We start from the raw sequence: 21,046 nt of genomic DNA, 5'->3' as shown, positions 1-21,046 counted from the left end.
GCTTTAGAAAGATGACTTTGGCTGCTGGGTAAAGAATGCATGAGAAGGTGGCAGCAAGCAGGGAGACCCAGAAAGTAGGATGCTGATAAAAATTCAGTAGAAAAATGTACCCCAATGTTCATCGCAGCACTGTTTATAATAGCCAGGACATGGAAACAACCTAGATGTCCATCAGCAGATGAATGGATAAGAAAGCTGTGGTACATATACACAATGGAGTATTATTCAGCCATTAAAAAGAATTCATTTGAATCAGTTCTGATGAGATGGATGAAACTGGAGCTGATTATACAGAGTGAAGTAAGCCAGAAAGAAAAACACCAATACAGTATACTAACACATATATACGGAATTTAGAAAGATGGCAATGACGACCCTGTATGCAAGACAGGAAAAAAGACGCAGCTGTGTATAACGGACTTTTGGACTCAGAGGGAGAGGGAGAGGGTGGGATGATATGGGAGAATGGCATTCTATCATGTATACTATCATGTAAAAATTGAATCGCTAGTCTATGTCTGATGCAGGATACAGCATGATTGGGGCTGGTGCATGGGGATGACCCACAGAGATGTTATGGGGAGGGAGGTGGGAGGGGGGTTCATGTTTGGGAACACATGTAATAAAAAAAAAAAAAAGAATGAATAAAGAAGCTGTGGTACATATAAAAAAAAAATGGAGGCTTGAACTAAAAGGTAATAAACAGGGGAAGAGTTATTTATATAATCACTATAGAAAGAAGCCCTCACACATCATCAGGGGGCCCCAGAATTCCACTTCTTTCGCTTTCATGTGAATATTGTTTAATTTATTTTCTTGTTTGTAAGATCTATAGATGACTTCTGCTTCCTCATCTGTCATTAAAGACACCTGGTTCAAAGAGGTTTTATTTTTCACTGTTAAATGAGATTATGCTTGGAAAATATTTATTACTTAACATAACAATTTATGAATACAAAATATTTGTTATTATAATTTTCCCTAAAATTCTACCTTCACTTGACTTTTCCATAAGCCTTTTAGGAAATATAATTGTCAGTTTATCATTCTCACTACACTGGTAGAATATTATATACAGCCAGGAGAAGGGGACGACAGAGGATGAGATGGCTGGATGGCATCACTGACTTGATGGACATGAGTCTGAGTGAACTCTGGAAGATGGTGATGGACAGGGAGGCCTGGCGTGCTGCGATTCATGGGGTCACAAAGTGTCGGACACGACTGAGCGACTGAACTGAACTCATTCAGTGTCATCTATCAATTGATATATCTACCAATATTGATAATATATCAATAATTATCAATTATATCAAGTATCAATTGGTACTAATAGAAAAAAACAATTTTTTCTAAAATTCAAGGTTGAGGTTATTATCTGTGTACTTCATATTAGTGTTTTCTAGGAAAAGCTATGTCTTTGATTTTGGTATTAAAAAAAAAAGAGTCCAGAGAATGGGATAGAGCACATACATGGTAAGATGGAGACTCAGAGGGCAAAGCCAAGAGCCACAGAAGAATATTCCCAGGCCTTGAAACCTAATAGAGGTTTCCCAGCTGAACATACAAACTGCTCTGGACTGGTGACTCCATTTTTGTCTGCCATTTTCTCCTTGTTTAATCCAGAATATCTGTAGGGTATTACCCTATGCCTGACTCATCATTATATGCTGGAAGCATAAGATTTGTTCCTTTAGTTTCACAGGACCACAGATGGATAGGAATTGCGTCCCAAAGGGTAAACGATGATACACCAAGAGCCTTACTAATACCTGATTTAGAAGCAGTTGAGAAGACTGAGGACTTCTGAGCTGAAGCTATAATAGGATAAGGCATTAGAAGACCTTGCGATGGGGTAAATGTATATTGCATTTGAGAAGAATATGAATCTTTGGAAGCAAGAGGGCTTACATGGTCCTTGAAATAAACCCACACCCTAATCCTCAGAATCTGAAAATATGTTGTTACACGGCAAAAAGAACATTAGCAATGTAACTAAAATTACAAACTTTAGCTGGATGGGCCCAATCTAATCACGCAAACCCTAACAGATATTCCTCTAACTGGAGGCAGAAAAATGCAGCATAAGAGAAAGACAGAGAGGGTCTGATTCTGACAAGGACTCAGTAGCCCACTGCTATTAACATGGGGCCGGGCAGGGCAGTCCTGGAACCACAAGGAGCAGAATTCTCCTATTTGCCTGAATGAACTTGAAAGTGGATTCTTCCCCAGAGCCCAGGCAGCTGATACACTGGTTTTGAACTTTTTAGATCCTAAGCAGAGAATCCAGCTGAAATACTTTGTGCCTGGACTTCTGATTTATGGAAATCACATGATAAATTTGAATCATTTTAAGCTGCTTTAAAAAAATGTAAAATTAAGAAATTCTTTTTTTTTTTTTTTATGATGTACCATATCTTCTTTATTCATTCATCTGTTGAAACTTGGGGTACATGTGTGTTTTATTTATTTATTTATTTTTTAATTTTAAAATCTTTAATTCTTACATGTGTTCCCAAACATGAACCCCCCTCCCACCTCCCTCCCCATAACATCTCTGTGGGTCATCCCCATGCACCAGCCCCAATCATGCTGTATCCTGCGTCAGACATAGACTGACGATTCAATTCTTACATGATAGTATACATGATAGAATGCCATTCTCCCAAATCATCCCACCCTCTCCCTCTCCCTCTGAGTCCAAAAGTCCGTTATACACAGCTGTGTCTTTTTTCCTGTCTTGCATACAGGGTCGTCATTGCCGTCTTTCTAAATTCCGTATATATGTGTTAGTATACTGTATTGGTGTTTTTCTTTCTGGCTTACTTCACTCTGTATAATCGGCTCCAGTTTCATCCATCTCATCAGAACTGATTCAAATGAATTCTTTCTAATGGCTGAATAATACTCCATTGTGTATATGTACCACAGCTAAGAAATTCTTTAACGATTCTTTCAAAATAGGTTAAATTTATCGAATGCTCTCTAAGGGATCATCTTGTTTGTCACTAGCTCTTTTGCTTTTTTACTTGAATACTGAACTTATACTTTTGTCTTCCCCTTTCCCCAAAACCTATTTTATGGCACAAAGAATGCCCTAACCAGATTGCTATAAGCCAACAGTTTCAGTTGCTTTTCACTTACCTTCAGATATTTTGAAATGTCTTGGAATATTGGTTCACAGGCTTCTTTTGCATGTTTCTATTTCTTTCTTTTTTTTGTTAAATTACTATTTTCTTTCTTTTTATGTACCAGCTATCATTGTTACATCATTGTAGCTCCTCTGAATCAAAGTGTGGCCTTTTTAATGTCATCCTGACCAGAAGTCCCAAGATTCATATTTAGAAGTACTTTTCACAACATTCCAAATGCTTGAAAAAAAAATGTTAAAGCTACACTCTTGTTGAGGGTCTTAGTACACAGAGTAAAATGAAGATTTGGACTATTTCCCATGAAAATATACTCAGAACAAATGCAGTTCAATTTTATTCATTTACATAACTTAATGGCATTCTTAAGCAACTATCCACAGCCTGGCAGACATTTTTTGAATAAAAAGATGGGTGCATACTTTTGTTCCCTTTGAATAACAAGTGTGAGATTTCTAATCCTCACAATTGTTTCCCTGCTTTCCCTCAACTAACGACTGAATATATAACTAAAAATCCTTTTCAATGGGTTCATCAAATACTTCATTAAAAGTAGGTCCTGTATTATATATACATGCAAGTGTGAAACATGTATAAACAGCTACCATTAATGGTAAGAGAGTGCTCTTACCACAAAGCTGCCAGAAACAGTGTTCTAGATTGGTGCCAAATTCTTCCTCTAATACAGTGGAAATAACTACTTACTGATACAATAAATTTGGCCTTCAGAACAAAAGTCCCAAAAGGAGGAGTCATTTAACATTAAATCTCATTAAATGACCTCCCCAAATAAGTAAGTGTTAGTCGTTCAGTCGTGCCCGACTCTTTGCAACCGCATGGACTGAAGCCCACCAGGCTCCTGTGTCCATGAGATTTTCCAGGCAAGGATACTGGAATGGGTTGCCATTTCCTTCTCCAGGGGATCTTCCCAACCCAGGGATCGAACCCGGGTCTCCTGTACTGCAGGCAGATTCTTTACTGATTTAACTACAAGGGAAGCCCAAGTTCTTATTAAAATTAGCAGTTCAGTTCAGTCACTCAGTCATGTACAACTCTTTGTGACCCATGGACTGCAGCACGCCAGGCTTCCCTGTCCATCACCAACTCCTAGAGCTAGGGAAGACAGCAATTTAGATACAAGTTAAGGCTTGCAAAAATCATAAACATCCAACCAGTTATCATCTTAAAAGCATTCATTTTCCAAATCTCTTACCTGGATGATGCAGCTTTGACAGGAATTTCTGGCTACGGGTCCTAGAAACACGGCGTGGAATGCACAAATCCAACTGCTGCAAGGCAATGAGATGAGCACTCTCCTTCTTAGAAAGTTGACTTCTACATTTGAAATGAAAGTGAACTAAATTCTAGTCTAAATTCTTAAAAATGAATGCTCGTCCAGTATTGCATGTTTACATTCAGGCTTGACATTATTATGAAACTTGGGTTCAGCAGAAAAAAACTTAGAAAACACTCCTCAGACAACACGTAAGGGTTTCACAAATATTTATTTCTTTATCCTCTAAGTTGAACTAAATAGAAATTATACATAATGGTACAAATTATGCAGTGGACATTGGCAGATCCACGTGACAGTCAAAGAGACCCGTTGTCAATGGTCTTTGCAGCTTGCCATCATGTGGTACTAAGCCTCATAGCTTATCCTCAGTGAAAAGAAACAATATGGCACATGCCGTTATGGATGCAGGCAAGCAAATGAAAGGGAGTCATGTAGACAAAAATACCCCCGTACAGTCCTCCAGCTTATAACTAAGCCATTTAAACACAAACAGAACACACTCAGTTTATAATGAAAGCCAAAAGATAACGCTATCTTCCCAAGAAGAATCAACGTACCAGCTTAAATAACATACTACAATCAAAAGTGTTCATTGGAAATCAATTATTTATATCTGATTCAAATGCAACAGTTGTTGGCCTGAAAAATGAGCACTGTTTATGAAGAAGTAATTCAACGTGATTCTCTGCGGTAAGAAAAAGAACATCAACTCCTTACTGTCATTATGACTGTGGCACTTTTTCCTGGGATCTCAAATACCTATTCAAGGCTAGGTAATATTTTTAATATTTTAATGTATCTGTCAAGCTGAAGACAATGCATTTTAAGGACAACAGCTGCTGTGTTTGATTCAAGCTTAACACAAGCACTCAAAATGATTTGCTGTATTTTACAAATTTTACAAATGTTCATAATCACTATGAGGATTTACAAAACCCTATACCCTATAGTAAATATTAAACACTCGATAAAAATCTCCTAAGTATTTAACTAACTTTAGGAAGGAAAAAAGACTCATATATATATACACATATATATGTATATAGAATTGCCACTTACTTAGCAGGCAAAGACTTTCTGTTCCCTTTTTTTTTAGAGCTCGTATTAGTGTTTGCTTCTATTTTTAATCTCTGTTTCTCCAAGTTGATAAATTTGCACTGAAATATTCAGTAATAAACACAAAGGAAAACATTAACAATATAAAAGGCTAGATGTGTAAGAGACCTCACAAATCATAAAGTAAATTCCATGCAAGTTATAGTCCTTCTAGCTAACAAATCTCCATCTTTAGCTTAACAGGTGACACAGGACTGAAAACTGAGGTGCACATGATCTTAGGCCAAAGCCCGTTCTATTCACAGGTCGTCTCCCTTCCCAGAGAATATCGCGGAGGACATCTGGAGAGGCAGGAGACTGACTTGCGTGGAGATGGCCCTTAGGATTCTCACCTGGGTGTTTCTGGGGGGCATGATGTCTGGGGAAAATGTGCTGGGGCCAAGGTGGGTGACTACGTATGTGTCCTTCCTGAGTTCAAGAAAAGGGGCATAAAGAGGACCAATTCACTTGTGATTTTCCAAGTTTGCACATTTCTCAAAGGAGATTCTAAATTGACTTCTACTGGCAAACAGAACGAAAGGCTGAATATGTTTTGTGGTAAGTTTCAGATTCTCAAGAAGGACAGGACAGCATAGCTTGTTGGTTTGTCTTTTGAAAAGGCAGTGTCTTAAAAGTGTGTGTGTGTGTGTGTGTGTGTGTGTGTGTGTGTGTGAGACAGTATACCTGCACTCATGTATGGGGGAGAATACAGGAGGGAAAAAAAGGTGGGAGAGAGACAGAAAGTAAGAAGATGGAAAAATAAGTATATATGAAATTCAGTCCTCTCCCTAAATTGTGAACTTGGGTCCTCAAAATTTTCTTATCAGGCTTCTATGAGTTAGCATTTTAAAAAGTTTCTTTTTTTTGTCTTATTAAAATAATCATCTCATTTTAGTTGAAACAGCTTGTAGAATCATTTAATTTTTAAGATTTACATAACATAAAATTTATTTTCCTCATTTTATTTCTTCAGCTACAAAATATTTTAGTTTACAATTAACATCATTGCTCTCATTAACTGCTTTTGGCTGTGTTATTGAGATGAAACTGATAGCCACTTATACTCTAGCTGCCTTAATTAAAAAAAAATGTGAATACAGGAGAAAATCCTACTTTCCCTTCTCTTGTGTTAATAGAACAATATTTTCAATGGTGCTTTGCCTTATCTGTTCACTTTGAGTACTGCAGACACAAAATTTGCTAAGGACCCTCTGATCTGGGGTTATGGTTCTCTTTCTCCACACTGGGTAAGCCTTCATTGAAACACATACAGCTTACCGTTAACACAGAAATGGACAGTAATGACCTCCAGTGGATTTTTAGGTAAATAACAACTATGCATTTCAGAGAATGTTAATTTCTAATATATTTGTTTCCTTTAGGGCTTTTAGAGCTTGGCAACTTATTTAATGAACTTTCCAAACTTTCTTAAATTTATTAATTCTTGAATGAAATTGCAAACCTTCACATTATCAACTATAGCCTATAAGCTAATTTTCAAAACTGACAATAATGTCATTCAAACTTAAATTTAAATAAATATTCCTAATTATTTATGTGTAATTCACTTGCATTTAGTTTTAGTTAAATGAAAACTCTCGGAATTTCATACTTTAGAAAATTAACAGCTAAATAAAATAAGGTTAAAAAAACTTTAGGAAATAATCATTTTCAAATATAAAAACCTCTGATAATATAAGAAACAAGTAAACATGCTCTAAACATCTTGGTAGTTAATTGAACCTCATGAAACAACTTTCCTATTTAATATAAAATTAAAAGGAAATATTGATATCTGAGTGCAGAATATTTTACTTTTTAAAAATAAAACATGTTTCTGGAATAGCTTTTAGATTTCTGGGAAGATCATTTTTTAAAATAATCTTTACAATTTAAGTTTTCATAGGGCTTCAGTGCTTTAGTACCTTCATTTTTGGTTTGTGAGGTAATGAATTATTCATAAACATTATCTTATAAGAATCGCATTTTTACTTAGGTTAGTTTTTTTTTTTTTTTTTGAAAATGACCTAAATGTGTTTATTGAAAAACTCGTTCTAAATCTTTACTGGACAATCCATAGAATTAAAAAAAGATGTGAGACTATACCTTTTCTACCACAAGAGGGCAGCAAAAATGTTTTCTGTCACTCCATCTGTCGACATTCTTTGCTGTCTTTGAGATGTTACGTTAACTTTCTTCTTTCTACCCTGAAGTGAAATTCAAAGAATGTGTTTTCATTCTGAAACAGAACTATTGTGAATGTGGTTTATTATTGAATGTTTTAGGAAGGACACAAGCCTCAAAGTGACCACAATTTTTGTTTCATAGTTTACAATAATTACAACAGACCTGCTTCATAAAACTCATGGCTTAGACAACACTACTACATTAACTCTTAAAAGAGTACAGATTGTTCACATGAGAATGTTAAAGTATGTGATAATCTATATATTTTACATTGTGGCGGAAAGGCAAAATTCATAAAGATTAAAACATTTATTTTTGCCATGGTTATGAAAATATCTAATTTTTTCAGCAATATTGCATTAATTTTAAGAGTAAAATAATAACTGCCATGGAAGAGCAGCCAGCTACTCAAAGCTACAATTATGGTCATCTTTTGATAAACAGAATGTGAAATCATTGAGCAATCCACGGTTTTCAAAAAAAATTAGTTAATTTTATGTGAGGTTAACCAGTCAAATGAGTATATAGAACAATTTATGATATCACCTCTATAGTCCTTTCTATATTACAGAAAACTCTTTTTAAGCAATGCAAAGAAAGTATATGGTTTCTCTCTTTTTTTTTTGTTTCTAAATACAAATTTTTCAGAAGCCAGTAGAAGGTTTCACCCCATCAGGAGTCCAGTGCGTGTCTTGGCAGGCGATAGTGCTCAGTTTTGGGACGTAGCTTCTTTTCCTGTGGGTTGGCATACTTCCACTTGGACGGGGACATTTTAAGCTTTTTTCTCTTCTTATCTGTGCACCATACCTTCTCACAGTATTCTTCCACTCTCTGGAAGTTGCTATAACCAATCAGCTGCAAGAATTCCTTGTACCATGGTTTTGTCCCACGTGGGATGATGCTCTGGGCAGGACAAGGCATCTTATGAAGTCTATCGTCTTCAAAGTCTTTGTTAAACATCTCCTCCACTCTCTCCTCTTCCACTACCTCCAGGGTGATTTTACGGATGGTGTGAACAAAACTATGCTCTACGGTCTGGCAAAAATAGGTCCCAGCATCCATTCTGCGTACTCTTAGGAAGAGTAAACCGAGGTCCATCTTAACCACTCTATCATCTGTCTTCACCTGTACAAGAACAAGAAAATCAAAGGCACTGAAGTATTATCCAGGAAATAGAATGCCAGCTTATACCTTTCCACTATCTAGAAATTTTTTTTTCATTTTTGCAATCATATGATGAAATTCTCTAAGTCATAGGTACATAATTATATATTATACATATATTATATAATGAATATATTAACTATATAATATATTATATGCATACTGGGTCACTTCAGTCATGTCTGACTTCTTTGAGACCCTATGGAATGTTGCTCACCAGACTCCTCTGTCAATGGGATTCCCCAGGCAAGAATACTGGAGTGGGTTGCCATACTCCTCCAGGGGATCTTCCCAACCCAGGGATCAAATCTGCCTCTCTTTTGTCTCTTGCATTGGCAGGTGGGTTCTTTACCACTAGCACCATCTGGGAAGCCCATAATATACTATATAAATGTATATAACTTATGTTAATATTGTATTTACATATTCATATTTTAATACATACATATTTATTTTATATTTATATTGTTATGCTATATATAATATAAATATACAGGAGAAAGAGGCTAAATAATTACATTAGGCGTGTGTGCATGTGTGAACATGTGTGTCTGTGCACACATGTGTTTGTCCTAAACTTATTTATATTGAGATCACTTCATGTCAAAGACTTAGAGGTAATTTTATGTCAATATTGTTAAGAGCAAACAGAGAGGGCTTTTTACCCAATGATTTCCATTACCCATTAGAAAAAACATCCAGTTCAGTATAGCAGTCAAGCTTTGAGTGTAACGAAGACCTGTCAAATATAATTTTTCAATGGCAAAATAAATGCAATTTCTCACATTATTAGCTCAGAGGTTCTTATGTTTCCCAGATCACAATGATCAATCTATGAGGCCCTGTGTTGGGAGAGCTGTGATATCCACACTCTCTCTCCCTATCAAAAAGAATCCATCCATTCATTAATTCAGTGAGCGCTTCCTACAATTCTACCAGGCTGTCCATTTAACAGACTAAAAAATAAACAACAAAAGTCCAGACTCTGCTCTGAAGAACCTCACAGGTCTAGTAAATATTAAGTCTGCATATACCTTCAGCACTCAACTATTTTCTTTTCATGTTTGTGACATAATAAATTACATTATTTAGTGGTAAAAAAATATAGACATTATTTCTATTGGAAAATAGTTATAATTCAGGGTAAGAAGAGCACAGTAAGGCTTTCAGTAAATAGCTAATGTTTTACCACTAATAGCCATACTAGTGAGTGAATGATTTGACTTTAGACAAAGCTAGATTCAAACACTGGCACCACTGTCTACTAACTGTGTGGTCTAGGGGCACTGATGTGTATTTTCCGTGTTCATTTTCTCTGTAAAGGAAGTAATAATTCTAATGAACTTGAAGGATTGCTGTGAAGTTTAAATAACACAGGTGAGAATACTGTGTACAGAGCTATGAATACTTACCTTTACCTTTCCTACATACAGACATACTTTATTGTGGCTTTCACTCCAGATGACCACAATTAAAGAGCATATCGCAATAAATGAGTCACACAAATTTTTGGTTTCCCAATGCATATACAATTTATGTTTCTACTATACTATTGCCTATTAAGTGTGCAATAGTGTTATGTCTAAAAATTATGGATATACCATAATGAAAAGCACTGTTAAAAAAGTCAACTGTCATCTGAGTCTTCAAAGAACTATTAATCTTTTTGCAGTAGCAACATCAAATATCACTGATCACAGATCATAATGTTAGCTAGTTAGAATAGGAAAAAGGAGTCCAGAATGGCGGTGGCTAAAAGACAAGGAAAGGAAAAGCCCACAAAAACAGAACAAAGGAAAGTCTATAGACAGGAGTGAGGACCTCAGGTAGAACAGACAGCACTCCTGGCTAGCCCAGTTTACACAGGGCAGGCCCAGGGGGAGGAGAAAAAACATAAAAAGAGGAGCCAAAGGGCTGGGGCTCTCTTTCTCTCTCACTCATTCTCTCTCTCTCTCTCTCTCCTCTCTGCGTCTCTTGGGTCGGCATGCCCTCATGCCTTGAGGATGTATTTTCCTTTATTTTCTAAATAAAACCGAGCTGTAACACAGAGCTGTAACATTGATCTGTCCGAGAGCTGTGACACGGTCTGTCCAAGGGCTTTAACACTGGTCCATCACTTCAAATTTTTGTTGTGACAAGGCGGAATCGAGGAAATTACACACTGCCTCAATAATAACAAATACAGTAACAATGAAAAGTTGGAAATATGGTGAGAATTATCAAAAGGTGACACAAAGTGAGCAAAGGCTGTTGGAAAAATGGTGCCAACAGACTTGCTCCACACGGGACTGCCACAAACCTTCAAACGGTAAGCAACACAATATCTACATAATAGTAACAAAGCAAAGTCCAAGAAAATGGATGCCTGTCCATTCCTTTAGCTAAGAACAAACTAGTATGTGTTTTCACATGGCCTAAGATCCTATTACGATGGGAGAAAAGTGATTTGCAATACACTGGCTGACTTCCCCTTTGAGAACAGACAAAACACATTAACCTTTGCCAATACAAGAGGGGCATGCAAAGCCCCCCTACCACTTTGGCAGGAAAGGCCATTACCACAAGCACAGTTTTTGTCCCAGTGTGAGATCAGGGCAAGACCTGCCAGGCTCAGCTCTCTCAAGGCTTAATCAGTTTGGGCACAGCTGAGCTGCAGTGGTACTCCTCATGTGTGATTACTCCTATGTGGCCATTTATATAATCTGTGAATAATGTAACAAATGGTATTAGTTGTATAGTAAGAGACTATAGGGCTTCCCTGGTGGCTCAGTGGTGAAGAACCTGCCTGCCAATGCAGGAGACACAGGTTCAATCCCTGGCTTAGGAAGATCCCCTGGAGAAGGAAATGGCAATCCACTCCAGTATTCTTGCCTGGGAGAATCCCATAGACAGAGGAGCCTGGCAGGCTACAGTTCATGGGGTTGCAAAGAGTCACACATGACTTAGCAAGTAAGCAACAACAAAAGAGACTGCAAGCCAAATAGGATTGGCTATTAAATGATAAACTACAAGGCTCCCAGCTGTTATTCCTTTCAGCCATGTAAGGTCCATTATTCAGCAGCTTCACAGTGACGCAGCTGATAAAAGGGGCTCCTGGAATCCTTCACAGGGGCTTCCTTGACATGTCAGGACCATGTCCTGGAGGACAGAACATGATAGCTGTTAACTCAGGAAGTTCTCCAGTGATGAGCCAGGAAGAGCCCTCAAACCAAACCATTTTCACTATATAGAAACTTTTTGTTTTCCTTGAGAATGTATCTTTTTCATCTGCCACAGAAAATAACTCAAAGGACTCTGTGCCACTCTGTTCATCTTCCCCAGTCCTCTTGGCAGTCTTCTTTACCACTATCTTTTTGCACAGATTCATGACCTATGGAACCTAGGTATGACCACACCATGTCTCTGACAATAAAAACTATCTCTGAAACACATCCTCCACTGCTTTTAACTTAATGGCTTCCTTGGACACAGATGGACTTGACTCCTTAAATGTCTTTTGTCCTGTGTAATACATGCCATTATACTGATTCTCTCCTTGGTCTTTCTGTTGATTTTTCTTTCTTTCAGAGGTATAACCCTCTGTCCTTCCTTTATCTCACATTTTATTTGCATCTGTTGATAATTTTTCTATTTTCTCATTTTGATCAACTTCCCTAAGATGGTACATCTTACACATAAATAGTCCATTATTTTGTGTTTCTTATTAATTATAAAAGACTGACCAGGACTAAGTATATGACAATTCACTAACTATAGTTCAGTGTCTTTCCACACAAACTGCACTCCCTCCCATTTATTAAATTCTTTCTTTCTGACCATATCATTATTATTTTTGAACCTACCCTCAACTGCTGATCATTTGTATTTCACTCTCATTGTTCTATCTGTATATCAAATACATCAAAGTCTCACCAACATTTCTTCAGTGCTGACCAGAGTAAACCCCTTCCATTTCACTATTTTTGCTACACGTTAGACTCTCCTGTTTCATGACTCTTTTTTTTTTTTTTGCCTAATCTCATGGCAGTCACCCCCTGCCAAATCCTTCTTTCTGTTCCCACTTTCATGCCCAACTTGATTCTGTTTCAGGTCCTGAAAGGACTCCCATTCAACTGGCTCCTTCTCATCCCAAAGAATGAACTAAATGTCACCTCTTCAGAGCTCTTTTTAACACCTCAAAGTGAAAGTATCCTTTCTCCTTTAATATCATCATTTCACCTATTACCATTTATACATCTGAGCCTGTAACATTACCTGCAAATACATAATAGTCCCATAATTGTTTTCTTTTGACTGGTATCTTTCCCCTTTATTTGAACATATGGGTGGGTAGTGGTTTAGTTACTAAGTTGTGTCCAAATCTTGAAACCCCATGGACTATAGCCCACCAGGCTCCTCTGTCCATGAGTACCATTTAACTCTTCAAAGTCCACTCCCTTTTGTAACATTACTGACTTAGAACTTATTCAGACTTTATCGTGTGTCTGGCAGCTCATACGGTAAAGAATCTGCCTTCAATGAAGGAGACCTGGGTTCAATCCTGGGTCGGGAAGATCCCCTGGAGAAGGGAATGGCAACCCACTTCAATATTCTTGCCTGGAGAATTCCATGGACTGAGAAGTCTGGTGGGCTACTATATTCCATGGGGCCATGAAGAGCTGGAAATGACTGAACAGCTAAACACGTTGTCTGAGCAGGTAAGAAATGCTCAGTTAACTAGATGTCACCTTTCTAATTCTTTATAGGAAAACAGCTTCATGTGATGTTTCTCACTAGCGTTGGTAGAAGAGGTACATTTCAGGAGATGAGTGAATTTTCTAGAAGGATTTCTCAATGTATTTATTTTTATGATAATCAATATAAATTAATAACTATATGGGATCATGTGGAAGATCAACCTCCTGGTGAATGTTTGTGTTTGTCATTGATTCTGAGCCATTTTCAGTGCTTGAACAGTTTCCAGCTGCTGAGAACAAAGCTGGATTTAATATGTTAAAGATACATTCCAGCCAAATGAAAACCAAACAACACCCCATGTACTAATGCACATAAAAAATTTTGAACTCGAGAAAAGTGTAGGGGGACTGAGTAATCATAAGGCACAAGGTGTTATGGATAAATGTTTTACACACACATATGGGTAGCCCGTATCCCATAAACTGTTCATGGAGATACCTTATTTCAGTGGGAAAAAAAAAATCATTACATCAACTAAACATTTAAATGATGCCTACGTTTGTTTATATTTCATTTGTAAATTTATCTTCAGTCTATATTTGAATGAAGGCTATGAGCTTAAAGAATGCATTTCCTATTTCACTCTTGTGAATATTTAATAAACATTATAAGTCATGGTAGCAGCCCAAGAAAATGTTGTACTGTTAAGGGCAGGTGGTGGTGGGGGTCAACCTATACAATACTAGAAACGAAACTTCCACGCCTCACAACTCCTGCTGTTCTTGGCCTGTGTACTGCCTATTTACTTCCCACTTCTAGGTCTTATTCTGGTCTTAGTGTTTCTTTCTTTCCATTAGTTGAACTCCTTTCTGTTGTTCACTCATCCATTAAAAAAATTTCTATCTAGGCTTTAGTTTTCCCTTCTTAAATGAATATTTTCTTCATAGCCCATGTAGAGCTGTCTCTTTGTAACTCAATAAGATTCATATTTGTAGCATACAAGCTGGTATTTTTATTCTTCTTCAAATTATTTTTCCATACAATTTTTATCTCTTTAAACATATTTTAAATTTCAAAAGGGCAAAGGCCTATATCTTAATCATTCCAAACATTTTTGAGTGCTCAGAACATGTGAAAAATGAGAACATACTAATTAGTTCATAGTGTACAAACGTACAAGGCAATAGGTTACCAGTAAAGATAAATCCAAAAGTTATTCACTTTTTTAGGTAAGTTCAATAAGGATTTGGATAGAGAGAAAGCAAGCATGATTTCAGGAACAATTAGCAACTAATGAAGAAAGCTATGCTCCACAGATACAATAGGAAAAACAGTTCCAAGATACAGTCTTTTCCTGAAAAGAATCAGCATATAAACATTATCACAAATATGATCCTTTGTCCCCTCCCCACCATACTTCTTATGAGAATGAATAATACGTGAGAAAACATGAAAGTCATCTAGTTTAGTTTCTGGCATATAGCAAGCAGTCTATGAAAGTGTTTTAAAATAAAACAAAACAGCAAAAATATAAATACAAATATTTCATTACTGAATAAGAAGTATTTTCATGTTTTTTCTTCCAATTCTGATATAAAAATCAAATGTTTCTTTCATAGTCAGAAACCCAAGTTTGAAAAACAGTTCATTATGTATCCATAAAGTCCAGACTGGCTCAAAAATATAGAAGCACAACAATTACAATGGGAAAGTCCTACATCATTTATCTGCATGTTATAGATGGTGCCTATCTCACAATTGTGGTCTCCACTTCTGGTTAAGTGAATCATAAATTCAGGAATACAAGGTGTTTGAACTCTTGAGTCTGGACAACTGTACACTATGTAGGTTAAATTGCTCTGAAAGTTAAATATATCTTCCATGGCCTACAAATACCTAAAAATTTTTTTAAAAAGTCTTAGAAATTTGCATTTGAAGTCTTTCCACGACTTAATCTTTTCACTTTTATTAACATGGGTACCTTCAATAATCATATCTTGATTACAGAATTGTTTTCATTCAGCTGTGCTGTCTGCAGACCAGATTTTCTTGGTCAAGAAGATGGTACATAATACATCATTTTATCAAATATTCTTATAGAAAATCTATAAAAACACAAAATTTCTTACTAAAAGTGGTTTTAATATTGTTAGCTATAAAGATTGATTCAATATGTTTCATAATGTTGAATAAAAGAAGTAATTGAACAAAGAACTGCACATCTGGTAGCTGGTCAGGAAGAAGCAGTGCTTTCCATGTGTATCAACCATATGGTTCCATACTTTTTATAGGAAATGGATAGACAAAGGCCTTGAAATGGCTTAGTTCAGAATATATTTAACAATGAAATCAGTTTTAGTCGAGTGATAAAGACCAACAGTTTATACATTTATTTGTTTATCTGGCCTGCCTTCAATACAAAAAAAAAAATTTGTTTGACTTACAGAAAATATATGATATGCAATAATATAAACAAAAAATTTTCCTTTTATTAAAAACACTTTCCAGTGTGAACTTGTTATATGATAGAGATGATTCCCCAATAGAGATAGGATGAATTACTTAGTAACTCATTTGGAGAAACCTATTACTCTGTACAAAGAACAAATAAAGTTGTATTTATATTTTAGATTAATTAAAGACCCAAATGCGGAAACCTTGCATCTAATACAAAAAGATGCTGAGAAGAAAGTTATAAATAAGAACGGCATTCTGTGAAAAAATGTTGTATTCAAGATATCAGCAATATCAAAGAAGCTTGAATATTTATATTCAATAATGAAATAATATAAACAGAAGATGCAAAGAACTCTTGAAAGTCAACAAAGGGAAGTAAAAAGTGGAATGGAAAAAGTCTATGAATAAGTAATTCAGAAAAAGAGAAACTCAAGTATTTCATAAGTATGCAATGTCAATGTTCAACCTTACTAGTAATTTTAGAAATGCAAATTTAAACAAAATACTACATTGTACCCAGAAGAAAGGCAAAAATTAGGAAATACCAAATATAGGTGAGGATATGGGCAAATGGGAACCCACCTGAACTGTTTTGAGAGTGTAGATGGCGTGCTAACTCTGGAAAGCACGCTGAAAATAGTTACCAAAATGAAGGATGTTGACAGATAATAATTTAAAAATTCACACTCAGATTTATAAGGAGTTACCTGGAGAGATGACCATTAAAGATGTGGTGCTGGGAACTAATGACACTTGGTCTACTTGTAGGGGATGCAGCAATTAGAAGCAATGAATGCACGCTGCGGCATGAGCAGTTGTAAGAAACAATGAAACAGAGACCTACATAGAACAGTGATAAACCATACATAGTGCTGAGTATAAAAATTAGAAGCAGAATAAGAGCTATAACAAAATATATTTATTTTCACAGCTCATGTATACTAAAAATGTTATATACCTGTTCAATATACAAATGCAATATTGGACCTATTAGTCCTTGCAGTGGATGCATATGGAGAAGCAAGGATGAAAGTGGAGAAAAAGTTGAACAAGAGAGGAGATTTGTGTGGGCTCATGATGACAATGTGCCCTAAAATAAGAAGTATGACTAAATTATGCAACTGAAGTCAAAAAATAAGACCCAAAAACCAAAACAAACAAAAACTCCAGTTTTTTTGTAACAATTATCCTGGTCTGTCTATAAGATCTGTTCATGCTCTAGAATACTGTAATCATACACTTTTACAAATACTGCTTGAAAATAAACAGCAGTTTAAGAGTAATATTTTATTGAAAAATTTTATAGATAAGAATAGCAGGATGATCAGGGTTAAGGGAATAAGAGGACAGGGGATGAAAGTAAAGATAATATTTGAACACAAAAATGTACAGCATAAGGCACTCAACAGCTACTTTAATTGGAGCATTAATTCAAAACTAAATTTCCTAGTGATCAAAGGAAAGAGGAAAGTATGATAAAATTCAGAGACAAAAGTGTCTCTAAAATATACTATTAAAATTACTTTCTGCATTGTCATGCTACTTTGTTTAATCAGATGTCCAGAGTCAGACTGATCTCAGTAGGATAAAAGAGATCCGCATCTGATTTCATAGATCTAAAAGATATGTTTAATTTTCAAAGATGTTTAGCATTATCTCGGAAAATTAACAGAAGAGAGTTATTCTAGATCTATTCTTAAGATCACAAAGTTGCTCTATATTTTCCTACCATACAAAAGAAAGTGTGTCTTTGCCACTGCAAAGGAAAAAATAAAATTAATAATCTATACTGCTAATTACTCCAGAACTAAAATATGGGGCATATTATGTCATAAAAACACGCTTGTCAAGGCTAAAAAACATGTTTTGAATATTTACCTGTAAAGAGTTGTTAGTTTATAAAAGATGAACACATTTTTTAATAGACTAAAGTATAAACGTAAAAACTGCTAAACAGATGTTTCAAATGAGGCAGAGTTCATGCATTTTAATGTTATGACAACCAGAAAAACGAAGAAATAATATTCACGTGGAACAAATCTGATGCTTTCAAAACATGTAAATAAAGACAGAAAATGTAAACTTATGGCTGTCACTGATGCCTGTCATGCACTAGCTAGCACTGGTGAAAGTCAAGGAAATGAGTCATCTAGCAGACAAGATTGGAGAAGGAAACGGCAACCCACTCCAGTGTTCTTGCCTGGAGAATCACAGGGACGGGGGAGCCTGGTGGGCTGCCGTCTATGGGGTCGCACAGAGTCGGACACGACTGAAGTGACTTAGCAGCAGCAGCAAACAAGATAGCTGAATGAAGATGGGATTTTACTTCAAGTCTCCTAGTTTTGATGACACAATGCAATTGCAACATTTAAAAGATGTAATTTGTGTATTTTTCTTTCTTTTGTTTTCTCAAGAGAAGCTATCTCCATAAGGTATGGCTCATCAATAAAAATATGCTTCCATGGAGACAGTATAAATTTAGTATAGATGCAGTGAATTCTAAGTTACCTGGAAAGAACTACTGATTGGTAGATTAATCATCCCTCAGATTTCTCAACAAAATTTAAAATGACTTTGAGGAATTTATCCTACTCAGTAGGTGGTCTGAAGACAAAGTTGAAAAGTGACAATTTCTGGCAGAGGAAAAAAAAAAAAGAATTGAGAGTGAAGTCAAATTGATGTTTTTGAATTTTGATGTCAATTTACATCCTCTCTTGAATTTTCTATTAAAAACATGTACATTTGAGCATTATTTAGGCAGTCTACACAGTGCATACAACTCATATTTTATTTTCAAGAAACACAAATGCACAAAAATGGTTTCTCTTAAGTAGAGAAACTCCAACGGAAAGATCGAAAAGGATTAAGGAGAAAATAAGCCTTCCATGCTCACCAATGGATAAATTATGATGGTGGTCTTATGGACCAGCAGTTTACTGGCCTGTGCTATACCTCATTGGCATGGACATGAAGAATATTTTATGTATCTTGGGATTGCTCCAAATTCCCTCACTGAGGATTTATGACCTGCTTCCTATAACTCCATCTTGTTTACAGTGTCTTTGGGAAGCACACTGGTTTTGTCAGTAAAGAATAAAATCCAAAAGAACACATTCCAAGAAAATATTCATTTTGTTTGGCTTTGCTGAAACTCATTCCAATAAAATATAGTGCTCAGTATAAAATGAGTGCTTGGTTTTTCATGAAAATATATTTTTGTCCAAAATACAGAGATACTTAATGAGGCTTTACTTGTATACATTTTCCTTTGACCTCTAATCAGAGGTCAACAAATTTTCTATAAAGTAAAGATTGTGGTGTTTATATGTCAGGTGGTTTCTGTTATAAGTACTCAACCTTGTAGCTAGAGCATGAAACCAGTCATAGACGCTGGGTAAACAAATCAACATGGCAGTTTTCAAATAAAGTTTTATTTATAAAAGAGGCTGAGATTTGGCCCCCAGGTTGTACTTTGCCAACTTCTGCTTTAAATCATCGGCAAAGTTTAAAAGACCATTCTATTTTCAGGTTGGAAATAACATATTCCAAACTTACAACATTCAAAATAAGGATCATAATAATGTGAGCAGTTATATTAATCTTCTGAATATCTTAAAGAAACTATGGCTTACTTTGTCATGATAGGTGAAAATTACACAGTGGACTAATAAATATTTAAATCTAAGAAAATCAATGCATACTTAAATTTTTCCTCAATTATTAGTTTTAAAATACAATGCTCATGTATTTTAGAGAAAGAGAAATACATGGTGAAAAAATTCAGTTGTACAACCACATGCCTTAGCAAGTATGGATGATTTCCTTTGGGATGTTGCTAAGAATCAAAATTTTTAAATTATTTTGGAAGCTTGTAAATACAAATACATGGAATTACAGAAACTGAGAGTTCATAAACTTGGGTGTATCATTTCAGGGTAATTTGGTGGTGTTTCTAACAGCTTTTTTAAAATTTTCTTTTGCAATCACACAACCACACTTTATACCTTCTTCCTATAAGGAAGATTTGTGATATGTTCCAAATTAAAACTATATGCAGAAATATATATATGAGTACCTAATTCAAATAACTATAGATGGACTATCGAACAGCTAAACTTGGATTTTGTGAGTGAAATTATCCACACATATAAAATATTTTCTTTTCTCCCCAGTTCAGAGAGTGGGGATTTTTCCACTTCCTTCTTAGAATCCATCCTGTCACTTTTGTTTGTAATGATATTCTCTCTCCTATACTCTTCGTCTTGCTTTATCACTGAGCTCTACATTTTCTTCTCTGTGGATACTTCCCTTCAACCTCTAAACATGACCAAGCCAAAAAAGGCAAAAGTTCTCTCAACTATCATCTCCTATTGCTGATCCCTTGGATTTCTCATCCAAACCTTTCGGTGGAGAACACTATACTAGCGGTTTCTAATCCCACACAGCCCCATGCTTAAACCATTTAGCCCCATCACTTAACCTGTTGCTAGATGGCTCCTGGTTTAACCATTCCAATGAACATTCTCACTAGAGCCTGGGTGCTTATTGTTCTGAATGTTTCCAAGGATGCTGTTTGTCACTTCATCCTTATCCAGGGTCTTTTCTCTGAGTTCTATTACACCACATGCCCAACTCTACTGTCTCTACCTCCTCAAGCTGTACCACTCCAGTGGTACTTACCATCGGTGTACCACTCCAGTGGTACTTCTTCCCATCGGTGTCTTTTCCATCAGTTACTTAATCTCATCTCTGTAATGCACAGAATGACACTAACTGCCACAGAAAAATGTTAAGTTTTAAATAAACTGCAACACATAAAGCACTTAACAGAACAGGGTACATAAGCACTAAATGAATGTTAACTAAAATCATTACTTATTTTTCTTAACAATTTTACTCTTCATCTTTTAGAATTGTTTCTTCTCCTAATTTTTCCTTACATGTGGGTTTCCCCCTTGCTTCTAGCCTTAGTTTACACGCTTCTCATTCATTCATTCTCCAAGGTAGGCTATGGCAGTCG

General features: G+C 35.9%; 1 protein-coding gene across 1 annotated transcript in view; it reads right to left on the bottom strand.

The window, feature by feature from the left end:
• Positions 1–8,400: 8,400 nt before the first annotated feature.
• Positions 8,401–21,046, bottom strand: part of SEMA3E (semaphorin 3E) — a 272,281-nt gene continuing 259,635 nt past the window's right edge. Inside the window, exon 17 of the mRNA XM_052638808.1 lies at positions 8,401–8,853. Coding sequence (XP_052494768.1) covers positions 8,401–8,853 — 453 coding nt within the window. The remainder of the gene's footprint in view (positions 8,854–21,046) is intronic.

The sequence above is a fragment of the Budorcas taxicolor genome, chromosome 4 (genome assembly GCF_023091745.1).
Source record: "Budorcas taxicolor isolate Tak-1 chromosome 4, Takin1.1, whole genome shotgun sequence".
In the NCBI taxonomy this organism is placed as follows: Eukaryota; Metazoa; Chordata; class Mammalia; order Artiodactyla; family Bovidae; genus Budorcas; species Budorcas taxicolor.
Note: the sequence above shows the minus strand (reverse complement) of the source record. Positions and strands in the feature narration are given on the sequence as shown.